We start from the raw sequence: 20,555 nt of genomic DNA, 5'->3' as shown, positions 1-20,555 counted from the left end.
TTTCACTTCATCTAGAAGATCTGGACCGATACTTACTGCAGGTTCTCCAAGTCTAAACCATCAAACCTACATGGGGCTGTCTTAGAGAAGGAGAAGCGACTTCTACAATGGAGCTCTAAATGATGAATCTATCCTGCAATTTCCCCAAACCAGAGAGCTCAGGATCAGGCTGCTGACAGATTATGAGTCACTAATTGAGTCACACATACTTGATACAGTTTTCTACCAAACTTGAGAAATATCAAGTGAAAAACAAACAAAACCCCAACAACAGGGCCAGATTTGCCCATATATTGTGTGTGTGTGCGTGTGTGTGTGCGTGTGTGTGCGTGTGTGTGTGTGTGTGTGTTGAGGGGGAGTGAGGGAAGAGCTTGAAAACTAAGGAGATGTTCTCACTGCAATTTAGAGAACTCATTCATAATGCTACGGCAGGGCTCACTGAGAAAGGAAGCGCAAATGCCCTCTTTAGAAAAGGAGAGTGATCCCATCTGGAGCTTCGGGAGTACAGGGACTGTCCATCGTGAAAATAGGTAGTTAGGGACTTTTAAAAATGCAAATTGCTGGACTGATCCTTAGAGTGATTATGGGCTATTGTACCAACAAGTCCTTGGGGACTCTTGTAGACAGATGACTGACACATATACTACCCTATCAGGACTGAACATGGTGCCTCTCATGTTAATGTCTTTCCAAAGTGCGGTGATTGTCTTTAGATAATATCTATTGGGAAAGTCAATACATGAATGTACTGGTACAGTGAGGACTGACATCTAACATTCTCTTAAAGGAATGTTTGCTTTCAGAGGATCAGAAAGTATAGAGAATGTTGTGTTTGTATTTTCTTTCCTGGGCCTGGATAATGAGTTGCAATGATAAAGGACCCAAAATGCATCCCAGGGAAGACCACAGTGCTAGTGATTCACCTACATTAACTCATTTAATCCTCAAAAGAACCTGGTAGATGGTACTATTATTATCAGCACTAGGGGCCCGGTGCACGAAATTCGTGCACTGGGTGTGTGTGTGTGGGGGGGAGTGTCCCTCAGCCCAGCCTGCCCCCTCTCACATACTGGGAGCCCTCAGGCGTTGACCCCCATCACCCTCCAATCGCAGGATCGGCCCCTTGCCCAGGCCTGACGCCTCTGACAGAGGTGTCAGGCCTGGGCAGGGGACCCTCATTTCCCCCCATCACTGGTTCTGCCCCCAGCCCAGGCCTGATGCCTCTGGCCCAGGCATCAGGCCTGGGCAGGGGACCCCCAGACCCCTCCGATTGCTGGCTCTGCCCCTTGCCCAGGCCTGATGCCTCAGCCAGAGGCGTAGACCCCCATCACCCTCTGATCACCTGATCGGCCCCTTGCCCAGGCCTGACGCCTCTGCCAGAGGTGTCAGGCTTGGACAGAGGACCCCCATTTCCCCCCGATCACTGGCTCTGGCCCCTGCCCAGGCCTGAGGCCTCTGGCCCAGGAATCATGCCTGGGCAGGGGACCCCCATCTCCCTCTGGTCGCTTGCTCCACCCCCCCGCCCAAGCCTGATGCCTCTGACCCAGGCTTCAGGCCTGGGCAAGGGGACCATCATATCCCCCCAATCCCCGGCTCAGCCCCCCGCCCAGGCCTGATGCCTCGGCCAGAGGAGTTGACCCTCATCACCCTCCGATCACCAATCACCGGATCGGCCCCTTGACCAGGCCTGAGGCCTCCGGCAGAGGTGTCAGGCCTGGGCAAGGGACCCCCAGGTCCCCGCGGTTGCAGGCTCCACCCCTGCCCAGGCCTAACGCCTCTGGCCTAGGCGTCCGGCCCAGGCAGCGGGGACCTGCAGCTGCAGCCGCCCCGCGATCGTGGGCTCCGCTTTAGGCCCAGGCAAGGGACCCCTAGCTCCCGGGACTGCCAGCTTCGACCGTGTCCAGCTCCCATCGCTGGCTCCACCCCTACTTCCTGCTATCACTGGCCAGGGCGGCAAAGGCGCCTGATTCTCCGATCATGGCTGGGGGGCCTTTGCCCTGCCCCCCAGCTCTTAGCTCCCCCCTGGGTTTCCGATCACTGTCAGTGGCAGGGGGCTTCTTCCTGCTTTCCCTTTCGCCTCCCTGCATTGTGCCTACATATGCAAATTAACCGCCATCTTGTTGGCAGTTAACTGCCAATCTTAGTTGGCAGTTAACTGCCAATCATAGTTGGCAGTTAATTTGCATATAGCCCTGATTAGCCAATGAAAAGGGTATCGTCGTACGCCAATTACCATTTTTCTCTTTTATTAGTGTTGATTTTACAGTTAATACAACTGTGACCCGAAAAGGTTAAGTAGATTGTCCGAGGTCACACAACTACTAGGTGGTAGAGCCAGGAATTAAACCTGATAGTTTGGCTCTAGAGTCCATGTTTTAATCATGCCACCTCCTTAAGTTATGTGAATGTTACAATGCTGGCCCTAACTGGTTTGGCTCAGTGGATAGAGCGTCGGCCTGCGGACTGAAAGGTCCCAGGTTCGATTCCAGTCAAGGGCATGTACCTTGGTTGCGGGCACATCGCCAGTAGGGAGTGTGCAGGAGGCAGCTGATCGATGTTTCTCTCTCATCGATGTTTCTAACTCTCTATCCCTCTCCCTTCCTCTGTAAAAAAATCAATAAAATATATTTAAAAAAAGAAAGTTACAATGCTGCCTCATACGAGGGCTAAAGCTCCCCTTCCCTTCTTGAGCTTCCATGACTCTTACGATGTGTGTCACAGAGTCATGGTGAATATGCAGAATGTACTGTGTAGGCCCCTGGTGCTACGAGCTCATGGGAGGATCTCTGATACTGTACCCAATAGTCAGCAACTTCACATTGCATATTGCAAAGATACATTAAAATATGTATCTACCAGCCTCACATATAGTCCTAGCCACACCCATCATATACTTTCTTTTTCCCTGGCAGATGGAGCAGAAATAGGGGCCTGATTTTGCTAAGGGGATGAGATTATGGGATGTCCCCCCCCCCCCACTAAATCAGAAGCTTTAAAATGCTTATCACAAGGAAGTCACAAATCAAACCTCCTGAATGATCTATAACCCATCTATCATAGCCAATGGCACAGGCCTTACTTCCATAGACAGTTACTGTCCAGAGGACAAGCCATAAACTGCAAATTCTGATTTCTCTGTGTACAGAGAGAGCTTTCACCAAGTCCGAGGCAATGGGCTGAGAACAAGAAGGTTCTAGTCTACATCAGTGCCCCTTACAATACGAGGTCCTTCCAGCCTTATCTACCACCTGAAATTGTGTTTAACATACTAAACAGAAACGGAGAGGAGGAGTTGTGGGGAAAGAGAAGTAAATTGGAAAGTTACTGCCAGTGGCACCTGACTCTACAAATTGTCTCAGCCCCTTACAGGTCTATCACCAGTTCCCCAAGCACATAGGTCACTGCCTCTGCCAGGCCAAGAAGGGTAGTTTGTCACATCCATCAAATCTGCCCTCACCCACTCAGCAAGGCATTTTGAGGAATCTGCCACTCACAGCCTACGGTTTGTAGAGCTGGGAACCGATGATCTACCACTTTGAGTGACATGGCATAGCAGGCCGTAGAAGCTTCTCTTATTTATGTCATCACTCTCATGACATTTGGACAAGAAGGAAAATGACCGGACTACCTTCTCGTTTCAGGCCTTATGGACACAAGGACTGAGCCCATTTTAATTGAAACTTGGGGACGTGAAGTTCACGTTCTGACGCTGATTTAGCTTCTGTCAATGGAAACAAGTCACTTTACCTCTTACTGTTTTAGCCTTCACCTATAATGGCTCTGACACCACTAGCCCACCCAGAAGGTAGCAAGGAGCCAGACAGATGTTCTTGATTTTAAGTTTCCAATAAAGTCACCCAGACTGCCTTTAATCACCAGCCCACTGCCTGTAGTACAAATGTCAAATCTGCTTCTGCAGCACTCAAGAAAACCCAGATATTGTCTCTCTCCTCAACTTGGTAACATTTTACAAATAACTGCAGGCAACAAAGAGCAAGACAGACAGAAAAAGAGAATACATAAACACAGAGATCACAAGGGGAAAGGATAAAAATACAAATGTGGGAAGCACTTTCTGGTTTTAGAACAAAAGACACGATGGCAAAACTTGGTGCTCGTGAATAAAACATGTAAGTAAAACCACTGAAAGTAAAAGAACAGGAAACTATGGGAATATTCTTACTTTATATGCAGGTTATTCCTGTTGGCTACAAAAAAGAAATCCTTTAAAAAGGAATAGTCTTTGGAAGCAAAAGGTAGGAAGGTCTAAACTAATTAAAACAGGTTGGCTAATGATGGGACACAACCATGTGTATACAGAGATGGAATGTAGCCATAAAAGCTGGACATATACATGCACTGTATTAAACTGGAAATGTGTGTTTCTCCAGCTTCATATCTATTAAAGGAATAAACAATTTACATGTTGCTGCATTACGGGAATATGCTATGTGGAGTGTCAATCCTTTCACCCCTTCTCTTCAGATTGAACCATGTTATTAAGTCAAATCAGAGATGGGGTTTGAGGGGGGTGGGGATGGGGAGAAAAGCAGGGAGAAAGAAAGTTTTAAAAAAATATCTGCCTCAGCAAAAGTTTTCATTAAAATTTTAGACAAATGATCCCTGTGTCCTTCTCCCTTGCTGCCTGGGGCTCCATGCTATTTCTATGCAAATAACAACCTCGTGGTTTATATCTTATTATTTCCACCGGAGCTGCAGCGACATGACCTGAGATGTGTAAGGGGCGGGGGATGGGGCAGGGGGAGTTGGTGAGGGTGGGGAGAGAGAGAAAGAGAGAGGGGAAAAGGGAGACAGAGAGAGAGAGAGATGAAGTGGGTGTTCACTCAAGTGTGAAAAAATATTGTCAGGGGTGAGCATCAAGAACAAAAAAATTGCAGGGATAACGTGTTTATTTCAGTCCCCCCACCCCTCATCTGTACCCCCCCCCCATTTGCAAACCGGCACCTTTTAAAATTCATTGGGCATCAGGCGATCATGCACAATCCATCTGCTTTCACTTTATCATTTGCATTTCATGCCTCCTGGCTTTTGATGTGCTGATACTTTGATGCAGTCAGGAGACGCGCATTATCATTATTTCAATTTTCAAAGGGGTCAACGGGATCGGCACTTGCACACACAGATTTTTTTCCCTACAACCTCTGCACACCCCCTCCCTTCTTTTTCTTCACCCCAATGTTTAACATAAAGGATGAAGACTCAAAAAGGTGGGGGTCAAATGTTTTCCGTCTTAAAGCTTACATATACCACGTACATTTCCACTTCACACAGTCACACACATACTACGAGCAAAACAGTCAAGGCTTAAGGAGGCTGGCTCTACAGTGCTTCAGACACACACAAAGACGTCCTCACACATGGATACTCAGGGAGGCACACACAGAGAAAGAGGGATCTAGAAGCAAGATAGACACAAAGAGACAGAGAGACCAGCACTCACACGGGAAGAGACATGTACTTAAGTGACCTGCACACCCAGAGTCTGTGAGAGAGATTCTTACAGAAAGAAAGGCAAACAGAGATGTGGAAAGTCACCAGTGCACACAAAGACAGAGGAAGCAATCTGAGCATGTCGCTCCGTATAGTTTCCTTTCTCATGCCTGACAGGCAAAGGCAGTGATGGCGAACCTATGACACGCGTGTCAGAGGTGACACGCGAACTCATTTTTTTGGTTGATTTTTCTTTGTTAAACGGCATTATATAAATATATAAAATAAATATCAATATATAAAATAAAATAAATACATAAAATAAATATCAAAAATATAAATCTTTGTTTTACTATGGTTGCAAATATCAAAAAATTTCTACATGTGACACGGCATCAGAGTTAAGTTAGGGTTTTTCAAAATGCTGACACGCCGAGCTCAAAAGGTTCGCCATCACTGGGCAAAGGGGCAGATAGGACATTTTTAATGAATCTGCATGAAATCGTGTGTCCTCCAGCAACATGACCCTATACTTAAGAGGCCACTGACATGAAAACAGAGACGCGGAAGGAGCAGGATTAGGCAACCTCTATAACTGATCATTCCCTTCAGCCACAAATGATCATGTCCTCCTGGAAATGAGCACTGTTGTTGAGCTACAGCTGCAGCTTCACTTGTCTTTTCTCCTGCAACTGGACTTCTCCTTTAACAAGCAACCCCATAGGCTAGGAAGATGGTAAATATAATGAATTTGTTTGGAACAATTTAACCAGATTTGAAGAAAAAAATCCTTAAAGCTTTCTTAAAGGCACTCATGCCAGTTTTTAGCCATAAAAACAAAAAATGAGCAACAACACCCCAACAAAACATTTTGCTTTTTGTAATATTCTTTGTGTAAACATAGTATCAGGGAGAAAATAACAAACTCACTGAAATAAGATACATTTCAGAAATTAGCTCTTTGTTGAGGCATGGAAACAATATGGAAATACAGGTGTCTTCTTTAAATTCTATTCTCACAAATAATGGAATCAACAACTCCCTTCAACATTCGTCAGTATTGTATCCTAAGAAAATATGCAAAAGAGCAACTTAAAAATGTAGAACATTTAGCAGTTTCTCCCACTGGAATTATTTCCTTCACTATTGGCGGTTCACAATCTTTGCATTTCCTTGGAGAGAAAGGCAAGCCCAGAGAAGGACACATGAATGCAGAGAACAAGCTGATCACATCAAACCATTCTCCTCATTTCTGACATCAACAAAAGCTAATTGGACCAATGGAACTATCAACATTTTCTAAATGGCAGTGATAGGATAGGACACTTAATTCCTACTCTTCTACCTGAAGGTCAAGGCTTGATAAAAAGTTAGTGCATGTCTGGTAAATACACTATCCAAGACAATTTAGCATGTGTGTAACTCCACAAGCTCAATCACCAATCTAAGTAAGAGAGGAAAAGGGAACTGAAATTGTAATGAGGGCGAGCACTTTATGCCAAGTACTAGGTACTTATGTTTTCTCATTTGATCTCCACAGTATTATTTAAAAATGTAAATTATCCTCCTTTGATAGATAAAGAAGTTGGGGAGCTGAGAGGTTATATTCGTTGTATAAGGTCAGCCAGCCAGTCCCAGACTATTACATATTCCTAGGCTCTGGAGAGAAAATAATTTTCCTATGCCTGCAAAGAAGTCAAATTACATTGTCCTTTGTATATTCAGGTATTCTTAGGTAGTAGTTTTCACTCTTACAAGAAGTGACCTCACCATACCTTTTTATATCCCCCTTGGGAAAAGCCCCAATGAGCTTAGACTGAAAAGGCACAAACTTTTCTTTTTAAGGGAAGATAAGCCTCTATGTTATACTCTTTCCAGCAATCTTTCCATCCATCCACCCATCTTTCCATTCAATATTGTCCAAGTACTTCGTCTATGTACAAGGAAACATGTTACATGCCCTTTTTGAGAGGTACATTCACAGATTTCTAACACATTAAAACTTGATATTCTCAACACATTCAGAGGAAGTTTCAGAGAACAGCTCTATGTCTGGACATAGATATCATTTCCCTTACTCATAGATGAGAAAAAGGGAGGGAGGGCAGAATTGAAGCATTCAATTAATTCTCTTTCTAGAAAAACACTAGAATTTAAACTCTTTGGAGCAGGAGTTTTATATGGTTTGTTCATTAACATATCCACAGGGCTTGAAACAGTGCTCAGCACATAGTAGATACTCAAAATATTTGTTGAATGAATGAATGAACAGGCAAGCAAGGCAATGGTTAGGGAAGATGGAAGGAAAAGGTGAAAAGACAGACTGAGGAAGGCATGGCTTGCATGGATCCTCCCAATCAGGATCCTGAATCAAGAATTTGCAGTAACCTTCAGACAGCTTCACATACTTCTCCCAACCTCTAGAAACTTACTTTGTTGAGAGCCCCAGCTCCTGTCAGAATTAAGTGAGAATTTTCAACCTGGATGGTTCTCTGTCCCAGCCGGACAAGGTAAGCCCCAATTCCAATGGCCCGGCATGTAACCTTAAAAAAAAAAAAAATCTACAAGTCACATATTTATATCCTCTCCTAAGTTGTAAAAACTAAGGCACAGATATGTAAAACTCACATTAACAGGAAAAAAAAAATACTGCTTTTATAAAGTTTGTTTAATACGTCAAGCACCCAGTCAGTCACGGATGACTGACACTATACTTTCCGTCCGGAAGACAAAACAAACTGGGCGCTTAATGTGTTAATAACAATATTAAAAATAGAAAGGAAAAGAAGATACAGAACTCATACAATGATTCAAATATTAGCCCCTTTATGTCTCATATTTTTGCCCATTTCACAAATGCTTGGCATCGATATTAGAGGTATGAACAAAGAAAGTAGTAAGAGGAGAAGAAATTTAAGCTGTTAAAACTCTGATAGAATATTTAAAGAAATAAATTAAAGGCTAAAAGTAGATACCAGGTTTATCTGAGAAAGTCAATTGTTTACACTATCCTATCTTCCCATGATTATGTACAATTAAAATCAAATTGTAGATATAAAAACTTGAAGAAATGCTCTCATTTTGGACTGAATAGCAGGGATGGGACAAAAAGAAATCCCAGATACACAGTCAGCTCTTCAAAAATTTCACATTTAGGCAAGATTTACCAGGCTAATGGTGATGATCTCATCATAGGCCAATGAGGTTTCTCCAGCAATCATTCCAGAACCTCGAAGGTTCTCTGCTCCAAGTCCCTCTTCCTTCCCAATAATATCAGTTATCTTGTACCTATTGGATACAGACATGCCAAATTATGACGGTTTAACACAATAGCAACAATCTTTTAAAAGAATAATCACCATTAACAGGCTACTAAAAGCATACAGAAAGCATTCTGGAAGCTTATATATAACCTATAATCTTTATTCATATATCTTTCCTTCGTAGCTTGGTTCCTCTTTTGTCTAGATGCAATCCTATACAATAAAAGCCTAATATGCAAATTGTCCCTTCGATCAGGAGTTCGATCGCTTGCTATGACGTGCGCTGACCACCAGGGGGTGGTGTGAAACATGGCAGGAATCAGCAACGCAGCCCAGGCAGCGGGTAGCAGTGGAGGTACTGCCAGCCCTGATGGGCCCCAATGAGAGTGGGACCATGGCAAGATAGTGGACCAGGTGGGCAGGCGGCGCCAGGCCAAGGTGGGTGCAAGTGGGGCCTGATCACCCCACCGATTGCCCCGCAGATGGTGACGAGTGGCAGCGGTGGGGAATGGGGCCGCTGCCCAGCTCCCAGTCACTGAGGGAGCCGGGCAGAGGCTGATGACTCAGGCAGAGGGGGGCGCACAGGGACCCAGGGCCCAGAGGTCAGCTGGGACCTGCCCTTCCACACCAGATGCTCATGCTTCGATTGCCGGCCAGGCCTAGGGACCACACCTGTGCATGAATTTTGTGCACCAGGCCTCTAGTATGGTATAAAATAAAGAGCAACATCTAGAATTAAGTAGATAGATTTATTTTTTTTAATTGTTTTATTGCTTAAAGTATTACTAAGTAGATAGATTTAAATCCCTGCTCTGACACACACATCATCAATGTGACTTTGGTGATAACAGTAATTTCTATAAAATGGGGAATGGGATAACAGTATCTACCTCTAAGAGTTGACACGAGTTAAATTAAAGCAACAAGGGGAGGGTTTGCCACATAGATGGCACTCAGATTTTAGAACAAATTTCTAGAAAACATTTCTTAAAGGCAGAATCAATGCACATTTCTACAATAAGCAATAGCCATTAAATCATCAATTTTTGATAAATGTTACATAGGAACAAGAAAATCCAGAGGTGTAGTGAGAATGATAAGTCCAATTTCTAAAGTCAAAAATTCTCTCTCTTTCTAAGACAGGGATGAGGGGGAAAGTCAAGACCATGCACTCCTATCCCTACTCCTCTGTAAATATCAAGTGTATGCACAAAGGTTCCTGGCTACAGGCCTCTGGAGGGGCAGGTGGAATGTGTGTAGAAGTGAAATGCTGGCCAACTTGTCCAGAAAGCATCCTGTGGATCCAGAGGGAACCACTCATCTGTCTTCTTGGCAGGGGATTAGGAGTGATAACTGATAATGGGAAATGGGAAATGGGGAATGCAACTAATAAAAGAAAGGAAAAATACAAAGTTAGAAGTAGAGATGGGCATATATTATTTATTGTTCCATGTGTACCCAGAAGGCTTGGCACTGGGCATAGTTTTATAAATTGAAATAATAAATAAGTATCCCATAGTGGCTCTTAAACTACTTTTTTTTTTGACCCCGTATTTCTCTGCTCCCTTCTTTACTTCGAGCCCTCCATCAATTCCTTTTCTTTGCCTTTGTTATTTGTTTGTGACTTTGCATCTTTGCTTTCCAGTTTTCCTTGCCTTTTTATTTTTAGCTTCTCCCCAATATTCTCCAATTCTTACTTTGGCTCTGTATCTAGATTCTAGCTTCTAGAGTTACATTACAGGTAAAGCTTATCTTCTTTAAGGAGTTAATGAGCCACATTAATTTGGCAGAGGGAAGAGGGAGATTATGTGTTCTTTTTATAAGGCTCACAAGCCATGCAGTCACAAACACTCAAGGACCCAGTCAGCTTTCCTTGCAAAGCAGATCTTTTCCCTTCTAAGGACTGCACATTACTTCACAGGTGTTCATGATCTGTTAAGTGCCCTCTTCTTCCATTGTATTACATGGAAAAGAGTGAAAATTTCCCACATTCTGCTCTATGATCTGAGTTTTCTATCATTGAGGCTACCATTCTTTAAAGCAGTACCAAATTTTAATCTATATAATAAAAGCCTAAGGGACTGTTATGGCGGAACGACCAGAACGACCAGTCGCTATGATGTGCACTGACCACCAGGGGGCAGATGCTCAATGCAGGAGCTTCCCCCTGGTGGTCAGTGCGCTCCCACAGAGGGAGTGACGCTCAGCCAGAAGCCAGGCTCATGGCTGGCAGCACAGCAGCGGTGGCAGGAGCCTCTCCCACCTCTGCAGCAGTGCTAAGGAGCAGCAAGCCGAGCGGTAAGGAGCAGTGAGCAGGCAGGCAGTAAGGAGTGAGGGGTCCCGGACTGCACGGGGGATGATTGACTGCTGACTTAGGCCCACTCCCCATGGCAGTTGGACATCCAGAGGGGTCCTGGACTGTGAGAGGGCATAGCTGGGCTAAGGGACCGCCCTCTCTCCCCAGTGCATGAATTTTGTGCACCGGACCTCTAGTCCTATATAATAAAAGCGTAATATGCAAATAGACCAAATGGCAGAACCGAACAACCAATCAAAGGATAATATGCTAATTATATGCTCAGGCTGCTCAACCACTTGCTATGACGTGCACTGATAACCAGGGGACAGTCAACTGGTCGACCAGTCACTATAATGTGCACTGACCACCAGGGGGCAGATGCTCCAACTGGTAGGTTATCTTGCTGCTGGGGTCTGGCCAATCGGGACTGAGCGAGATGGGCTGGACACGCCCTGGAGCCCTCTCGCAGTCCCTCCCTGGCCCGATCATGCACTGGTGGAGTCCCTCAGCCTGGCCTGCACCCTCTTGCAACCCAGGACCCCTTGGGGGATGTCGGAGAGCCAGTTTCAGCCCAATCCCACAGGCCACTCCCCTTGGGAGGGTGCCAGACACAGGGCTCATGGCTGGCAAGCACTGCTGTGGTAGCTCGAGCCTCTCCCGATCGGGACTGATTGGGCACAAGCCCATGGCAAACACAGTGGGGCCGGGATGAGCGGGAGTGGCAGGTAGGAGCTGCAGGTGGCGTTGGACTGCGGGTTTTGGCCGGATCCCTGCAGGTCACCCAGAGGGACCCCACCCGTGCATGAATTCATGCATCAGACCTCTAGTGTTATAAAAATCTTTACATAGTGCAATACAATTAACAAAACACATTCATATATATCATTTTTGATCCTCACAACAATCCAGTGAGATAGGTAACACCACCTCCACTATTAAAGACAGTAACAGCAACAGTCAGGATTTTTAACTGTTTAGTACAGGGGTCCTCAAATTTTTTAAACAGGGGGCCAGTTCACTGTCCCTCAGACCGTTGGAGGGCCGGACTATAGTTTAAAAAAAACTATGAACAAATTCCTATGCACACTGCACATATCTTATTTTTTTTTAAATATATTTTATTGATTTTTTACAGAGAGGAAGGGAGAGAGATAGAGAGTTAGAAACATCAATGAGAGAGAAACATCGATCAGCTGCCTCCTGCACATCTCCCACTGGGGATATGCCCGCAACCAAGGTACATGCCCTTGACCAGAATCTAACCCGGGACCCTTCAGTCCACAGGCCAACGCTCTATCCACTGAGCCAAACCAGTTTCAGCCACATATCTTATTTTGAAGTAAAAAAACAAAACGGGAACAAATACAATATTTGTATTTGCATGTGGCCCGCGGGCTGTAGTTTGAGGACCCCTGGTTTAGTATGTGCTCAGTGCTGTGCTAAGGGCTTTACATATATTAGTTTACTTGGCCTTCACCTTACAGATGAGGAAACTAAAGCTCAGAAAAGAAAAACAACTTGCTTTAACCAACTTCATTGGTAATAAAAAAATACCAGTTAAAATGACAAATTGTTTATATGCTATTTTATTAATTAACAATAATTGATGTTGGCAAGGGTGGAGAAAAATTAATGAGTAGAAACAAATAGTATTATAACCTACCGGTGGGAGAGCAATCTGAAATCATCAAAAAATATTTAAAATGGATATATTTTTAAACCAGTAATTCACTTTCAGAAATTAACCCAAAGGAAATAGAGATATTCCTAAAAGTTTATATAACAGAATGCTCAGCCCAGGGAGATTAACAGTTAAAGTTTGGAATAGTCTGAATGTTCATTTATGTTCTATTCATTACAATGAAATACTATAAAACCATAAAATATCATATTCTCAAATAATATTTTTTTAATATACAAAAATTTTCCCAAAATAATTTTTAGTGAAAAGAACAAATTAACAAAAGTTTTCCTATTAAAGCCCAATTATTAGGGGGGAAATACATATATAGAAAAGACAGCAAGAATATACTGCACTTTAATAATTGTGTCTCTCGGCAAAACAAAAGAACAAACAAAATAGAAACAGACTCATTTATAGAGAGTAGACTGATGATTGCCAGAGGAGAGAGGGGTTGGAGAGCTGGGTGAAAAAGGTGTAGGGATTAAGAACTACAAACTGGTAGTCACAAAACAGTCACTAGGATGTAAAAAAAGTACAGCATAAGGAACATAGTCAATAATATTGTAATAGCCCTGGCCGGTTTGGCTCAGTGGATAGAGCATCAGCCTGTGGACCAAAGAGTCCTAGGTTCGATTCTAGTCAAGAGCATGTACCTTGGTTGCAGGCTCCTCCCGGCCCGGGCCCTAGTCAGGGCTCCTGCAAGAGGCAACCAATCGATGTGTTTCTCTCACATCGGTGTTTCTCTCTGTCTTTCCCTCTCTCTCCCATTCTCTCTAAAAATCAATGAAAAAATATCCTCTGGTGAGGATTAACAAAAACAAACAAACAAAAAATAAATAAATAAAGGTGATTAAATGTTTATAAAAAAAATAATAATATTGTAATAACTATGTACAATACAAGGTGGTACTTAAAATATCAGTGAGAGACCACTTTGTAAGATATATGATTGTTTAACTACTATGCTGTATGCCTGAAATTAATAAAAAATAATTTTGAATGTAAACTGTAATTAAAAAATAAATTTAAAAATATTGTGTCTCTAGGTAGGATTGTAGCTGATTTTTATTTTTTATTCATAATTGTTTACATGTTCTGACTTTTATAAAATGAATAAATATTATAAATATAATTAAGGTTTTTCAGCTAATAAGTGGTAGACCTCAAATACAAACCTAAAACCTCTAAATATGTAACAAGCAATCTTCATTGCTCTTTAAGGTCATGCATAGCAGGACAGTAAGGAAAAAATAATCATGTTCTCCTTCCTTTAACCCAGGGCCAAATTATTCTGATACATATATACCTACCTGGATTCTCCTTCATCCTCCACATGTTCACAATGGACAGAGTTGAGAGCACTGACTCTCTTATAATCTTGAGGGGTCAGATATAAATATTTGTATCCCTGTGAAGCACAAATAGTTAACTCATTATCTGCCATTGTCACATAACCAGAAGACACAGCAAAGCATGCATAATGCAGCTTGTTCCAAAGCTAGCTTTAAATTGCCACATCACTTCCTAGAGTTACTGTCTAATAGATTACTAGCATAGACAGTTCTCCTTTGAAAGATGGAAGTGCCTATTTCTGCAGTCACTGACTGTCTGTCCTTGAAACAAGATGTCTTATAGCTATAATGCCAAGTGTATTCCATTTATTTCATTTTCACTAGGGTTAAAAGGTCACTTTCTGATCTCTAGTGACACCTCTAGTAAAGGCATAAACACAAAATTAAAGAATTATGTGAATTACTATGTTTTACTTTCTCAAATCCATAATATCATAAAAATATAAATGGGTATGGGATAATTGAAAGAATCACAATATTGGATATTCAATATTAAAATCAGAAGTCTATGCAGTGCTAATAATCAGTAACCACTAAACTCAAGCCTTTTTCTTTTTTAAATAAACAACTCCTAATGCCAATTTACATTTTAAAAATTATACTAACATTTCATAATTGATTTACTTTTAAACATACAAATATATACTCACATACAAAGTAGAGTTATATGATAGAGTGTTTAAGTGAATTAGTCACTCAGCCAAAAAAAAGTAAACAGAGAAAAACATTTTAAATACTCTGAGAAATTATGCCCACCATTTAACTCAATGAATTAGAAGCTACATTTAGGCAGACACAGTGAGCATAATATGGAAGAGACATGAATCTGCCATTGATTTTGCATGACTTATGACGAGAACACTTTGTAGCACAGAGTGTCATTAGTATGTCAGTCAGCATATATTTACTGAGTGCCTATTATGTGCAAGATAGGCACTGGAAAAACGGGAACGAACAAAACAGATAAAAATTTCTGGCCTTATGGAAATTATCTTCTAGAAAGAGAGAACACGTACAACCTAAATAAGTAAAACATAGACTGTTAATGGGAATGATGTTTAAGAAAAAAATAAAACAGAAAATCACCGAAGTAGGCTTCATTGAAAGTGTCAGTTGAGCCAAGACCTGAAGAACTGAAGAAATGAGACATGAGGATATTGGGGGAGGGAGGGGAAACATTTTAAGCAGAAGGAACCACAGTGCAAAAGTGCTGAGGTATGAGTGTGCCTAGCGGGTTCAAGGTAAGTATTTGTATGCTAAAGGGGTAGACCCAGTAGAGAGGGGGGAAATGAATGTGGAGGGGCGGAGAAGGGGTTGGGAGAAGTGTTGACCTACCTACATCTTTAAGTTGGCAAGAAGAGAAAGGATCAAGTGAACAAGAGGAGGCATTGGCCTTAGATAGGAGCAGGGACCATTCTCCCAAAGTTCAGAGAGACAATGGAGAGTAAGGGCATAGATGCAGATATGTGGGAGCTTGTGGAAGCCGTCTTCAAATTGCTTCTTTTTCCAGTAAATTGGACAGCAAGGTCATCAGCTAAGAGTGAGGATGGGAAAAGAAGGTGTTAGAGGTTTGAGGAGAGAGAAGATGCAAGACTATCATTGAAAAGGTTGGTAAACTTGAATGTAAAGATCAGTCAATAGCACTTTGTATTTTTCTCTATCAATGTTCAGCTAAGAGGGTTCAGGTATAGGTGGAGAGAGCTGATTTAAATCCAGAGAGCTGGATTTAAACAAGGGTTGTAAAGACACAGGGTAAGCAGAATGAAGACAGAAGCAAAAACGTTGAGGGTGTAGGAAAGGTGGTACCTATAATGTGATTATAATAATTGACCTATGATTGACCTTAGAATTTAAGCTGGATAGAAATAAAATGAGAATGTAAGGAAGAAGTGAGTAACAAATGAAGGGTAGTAGGATTAATAGTTGTAGGTCCTGTTGGGGTCAAAGGATTGTTGGACTTGGGTACTAAAGAAAGTGAGCTGCAAAGATAGGATGGAGGAGTGGCAAAGAAAGGGAAGCTTGAAATTGAGATTATGGGAACGAGAGGCTAGGATGTCCCAGCAACCAAAAGAGGCAAAGGTTGAGAGGGAGTGACTAAGGTTGGGGAACACTATAATAATGAGCAGCGGCAATATGGCACAGTCGATGACAAAGACAGAGGTTTTCAGAGAGAAAGGAGGGAAAAGGTCTGTAAAGAGCAATGAGGCACAAGGAAGATGCTGTTCCCCTTCCAGGCTTGAGAATACAAAAACAGAGAAATGACACAGTTCCTAAGAGGGCTACAAAGGAAGCAGTGTATTGAAAGGACAGGCAGGTTTCAAGTAGAACACGGGCTGGAGAACAATCAGAGAAGAACCTGAGGATATAAGGGATGTTGCTGATGACTGACCATAATTCCCAGAAGCCACAGTGGACTAGTTTAAAGACAGACATTTTTTTTTTTTAAATATATTTTATTGATTTTTTACAGAGAGGAAGGAAGAGAGATAGAGAGCTAGAAACATCGATGAGAGAGCAACATCGATCAGCTGCCTCCTGCACATCTTGTACTGGGGATGTGCCCGCAACCCAGGTACATGCCCTTGACCGGAATCGAACCTGGGACCTTTCAGTCCGCAGGCCGACGCTCTATCCACTGAGCCAAACCGGTTTCGGCTAAAGACAGACATTTTTTGTTTAGCATGTCACATGCTAAATACACACCTACTATTTCACATAGTGTTCAACCAAAAAATCAGCAATATATCTTCAGAGATGGAGGAAAAACCAGGTGAACGTATTGAGAGACAATTTGTTTCCCACATGGTTCACCATCAATACTGGCTTTCAAATTTAAACCTCTGCCTCTCCACCACCTCTCTACACATGTACACACACATATGCCTAACCATATAGTGTCTTGAAGTATTATTTTTCCTTAGTTTGTACCTTGTAAGGATCCTCAGGATCTACCCAGGCCACATGAAACATATGACGAATTTCTTCTGCCAATCCAATTCTTGCTCCGCTGTTGGCTGCTACATAGATGCGTGGGATACCCTCTGCTCTGGCAAGCTCAGAAGCTCTGAGAAACAGCAAATCCTCCTGGGGCCCAAAGGACCCAATTCGGTATGTGATGTCATTGCCAATAACAATTATATCTCGGCCTTCTGGATACTCAGGACTTTTAAGGGTCATTTTCCAAGCCACCATGCCAATCTGCAAAAGCAAAAAACAAACAAATAAACACGAGCTTCTTACATGAAGATTTTCTTTGCGGGCTCCTTGAAAGTATCGGACACAGCCACCATGTAGATGTGCACACACACTGCTAAAGAGCCAAGCTCCCTGTGGCAAACTAGAACACATATTCTAGCATATTTCTTTAGATCATGTTGAAAACAGCTGGTTTCCTATGTACTTCTGTTATCTCAATTCCATCTTTGGGCCTGCTCAAAGAAGTAAAAAACAAAACAAAAAAGAAACCAAAGCCAAAATGTACTCAGAATCCCTGTGGAAGAATGCCATGGCGCTGGGAATTAAATCCAGAACTCCTGAACTTACTACGCTATCTACGAAGACACTAGTTCATTTTTCTTTCTTTCTTCTTTTTTTTGGAGATTCTTTCCTAGAAATCTCCAACATATGGAAAGACAGGAAACGGATCACCTCTCATGGCCTGCATAACTTTGGTGGTTCTGCATCCTTTTACTGTCCTCTAGCATTTGATAGGAATAACAGCAACATTCTTCACTGGCTTGCTTCAGGTATGTTCCACTTCTGCAAGAATTTAATATAGCTCAGCATCGCATTCTTGTGAGCACCTCTTGTCACTTTCTCCGAGAACCAGAAAACCAAAGGATGCAAGGAGCTAATCTCTTGCTGCACTATGATCTATGTAAATCTCTGCTCTCTGTTCAGCAGCATCTGACCAGCCACACAAATAAATGATATTGACTTAAAAGGCAGGGGTGTCATGTCTCTTCCCAAATCCTCACAGCCCTCTCCTCTTTTAATCTCCTTCTATATGGGAACTAGTCAATCCTACTACTTGTTTATTCGTTAGTTCTGTTTCTTTTCTGTTCACTCACATTCCAGTTACAGCTGCAGTTTTTCATATCTGCCTGTCTGTTTCCCTATACCTGGATAAATAATGTTTCCATCGCCCCTCCCATTTCTTTCTATCTTCTTTCCCTTCCCACCCCCAGTACTCGCCCCCAAACAAAAAGCCCACCAGATGAGCATTCCTGGTCGTGCCTAATGGAGCCCAGCCACATCTGCAGCCATGGTCCCTCATCCCCAGGCTGCTGCATTTCACCTCATTGGGGAGCCGGCCATCAAGAAGGACCATTAACAGATGTAAATAGCAGCATCCCTGGAAAGCCATATGCATCACCCAGACTCAACCGGGCCAGTGATCATAAGCTCTGAGTACACAATCCTCAATCCAATTGCACATCCACCGTAATCAGGCTGGTTGAAGCTTCCCACACAGCTATTTGTGATTCTCGGCACTAAGAAATATATATATGAAGCACTACAGATGAATATAAGCTATTTACAGTATTATACCATTGGCAAAATACAAATCAAAAAATGGATATAACACACAGAAAAAAATGTAATCACCTTCTGAGATCAGATATTAGTCTATCTGCTCATTAAGGACAGAAAGAAAGGAGAAGCAGATAATCCAAAAAAAAAAAAAAATAGTACAGAGAAACTCCAAATATCAGGGTAATTTTGGTCATGGTTTTAAGAAGCTGGTTAATAGAATGTCTGTGTGGGGAGAAATATTTTACCTGCCTTCTCACATGGCCCTCTAACCCAACATCTCTTTTGTTACTCAGGAAGGAAAAGCTATTTCCTCTAAATGCATTTGTAGTTAGAAAGACCCCATTTTACACCAAATTTTGTGATATAGTAACCTTAGCCACCTAGGCCAGAAGCAGCTTAGATGTAAGCCCTGAAGAATTTACTTCAGCATTTGCATGCTAATGCAAACATTGTGTCTAGGTGGCACTGGGCAGGCAAATAATACTCTTATCTTTTGTTATTACCTGGGGACTCTGTGTCGCTCGGGCAGTCAGTTCAGCAACTGGCCAGGTCATTATGCTTGCAATATTGACTTCTAATTAGGTGTCAACCCAGCAGCACCAAGAACACACTACTCTTTATCAGTGCTCTTTCCAAAGTTAATTCCTCATTGACTGTCCCCTTCTCCCCTAAAATTGTACCCTTACAGAATGGAGAGTGCTAGCCCAGTCTTAGCATAGTGAGATTCCTTAATGGAAAAGATAAACATCTAAGAAAGCATCTATTGCTCATTTTACATTAAAATTTAGGTATTATTGCTAATCAAATGACAGGTTGTATAATGGTAGCATTGGCTTTGAAGTCAAACAAACTGGCATTCACACCTAGGCCTTATCACTTATTAACTGTGTGACTTGTGAAAATTACTTCATTGTGCCTCAGTGTCCCCATATACAAAATTAATAATACCTATAGGTTTGATGTACAAACTATTAGAATTAGCATCATACAAAGTTTTGTTCCTTTCTCTCCTCTCAACCTATCTAAATCTACCCATTCAAAAAGGTTCATTCAAATTCCATTTCCTTAGTAAAGCTTCCCCTAGCCTAAAGTGACCCCTTTCTTCTCTGATCTCCTACTAAGACCTTCATGTAGAGAATTTATTTGATAATTAATCATATACTGCCTAGGACTGCTTTGAGCTTCCAGTTTGAACCATTATATCATATCCTCCAGTGCCTAGCAGGGTCTCTACACATAATATGGGAGTAATAAATATTTGTTCATTCCATAGTCATTTCATTTTTAAAATGATACTTGGAAAACAGTCAACACCAAGGGCTTAGAACATTGTCCATATCTCTAGGGATCACAGAACAACAGTTCTAAACATTAATCAACTATTTATTTTTTTAAATATCAAGAATACTAGTAGCTACTATTAATTGAACAACTATTACATGCTATACTATACTAAATGTTGACCAATATGATGGTAGTTAAAAGTTTAAGTTGGGTGTGTCAGCCTGTGTTGGTTCAAATCTCAGCTTTATACTAGCTGTAAAACCTTGAACCAGTCACTTAACTTGGTCTAGTCTGAATTTTTCCAATTTTAAAATGGGGATAACAGTATCTTTCTGGAGGGATTGTTGCGAGGAACACCACATTAGATTAGCACAGAGACTGTCTTATAAAAATCCTCAAATAATAGCTATTATTAACTCAAAAGCAGCTGTTATTATTGCCATGAGAAAACTAAGGCACAGAAAAATTAACCATTCCTTATAGCTGTTATGAATTAGCTGAAACACTATGAAAAGATAAATATCAACTATAACACAAATACATGTCATTGAAACCTAAATGCAAAATATGGTTTCCTGGACTGGATCCTGGAACAGAAAAAGGACATTACTAGAAAAACCTGGTGAAATCCAAAACAAGGTTTGTAGTTTATTTAATAGTATTGTATCAATGTTACTTTCTTAGTT

General features: G+C 42.0%; 1 protein-coding gene across 11 annotated transcripts in view; it reads right to left on the bottom strand.

The window, feature by feature from the left end:
* ACACA (acetyl-CoA carboxylase alpha) overlaps positions 1-20,555 on the bottom strand; it is a 269,985-nt gene that overhangs the window by 55,501 nt on the left and 193,929 nt on the right. For all 11 annotated transcript variants that reach the window (XR_009449202.1, XM_059669697.1, XM_059669696.1 and 8 more), the window contains 4 exons: positions 16,978-17,247; positions 14,008-14,105; positions 8,619-8,739; positions 7,884-7,994 (listed from right to left, as the gene is read on the bottom strand). Coding sequence is in view for 10 of the 11 variants with exons in the window: in XM_059669697.1 (XP_059525680.1) it covers positions 7,884-7,994; positions 8,619-8,739; positions 14,008-14,105; positions 16,978-17,247 (600 nt within the window). In the remaining variant the exon portion in view is untranslated. The remainder of the gene's footprint in view (positions 1-7,883; positions 7,995-8,618; positions 8,740-14,007; positions 14,106-16,977; positions 17,248-20,555) is intronic.

Source organism: Myotis daubentonii, chromosome 16, assembly GCF_963259705.1.
Source record: "Myotis daubentonii chromosome 16, mMyoDau2.1, whole genome shotgun sequence".
NCBI lineage: Eukaryota > Metazoa > Chordata > Mammalia > Chiroptera > Vespertilionidae > Myotis > Myotis daubentonii.
The sequence above is the reverse complement of the archived record's forward strand: the minus strand, read 5'-3'. Positions and strand labels throughout refer to the sequence as shown.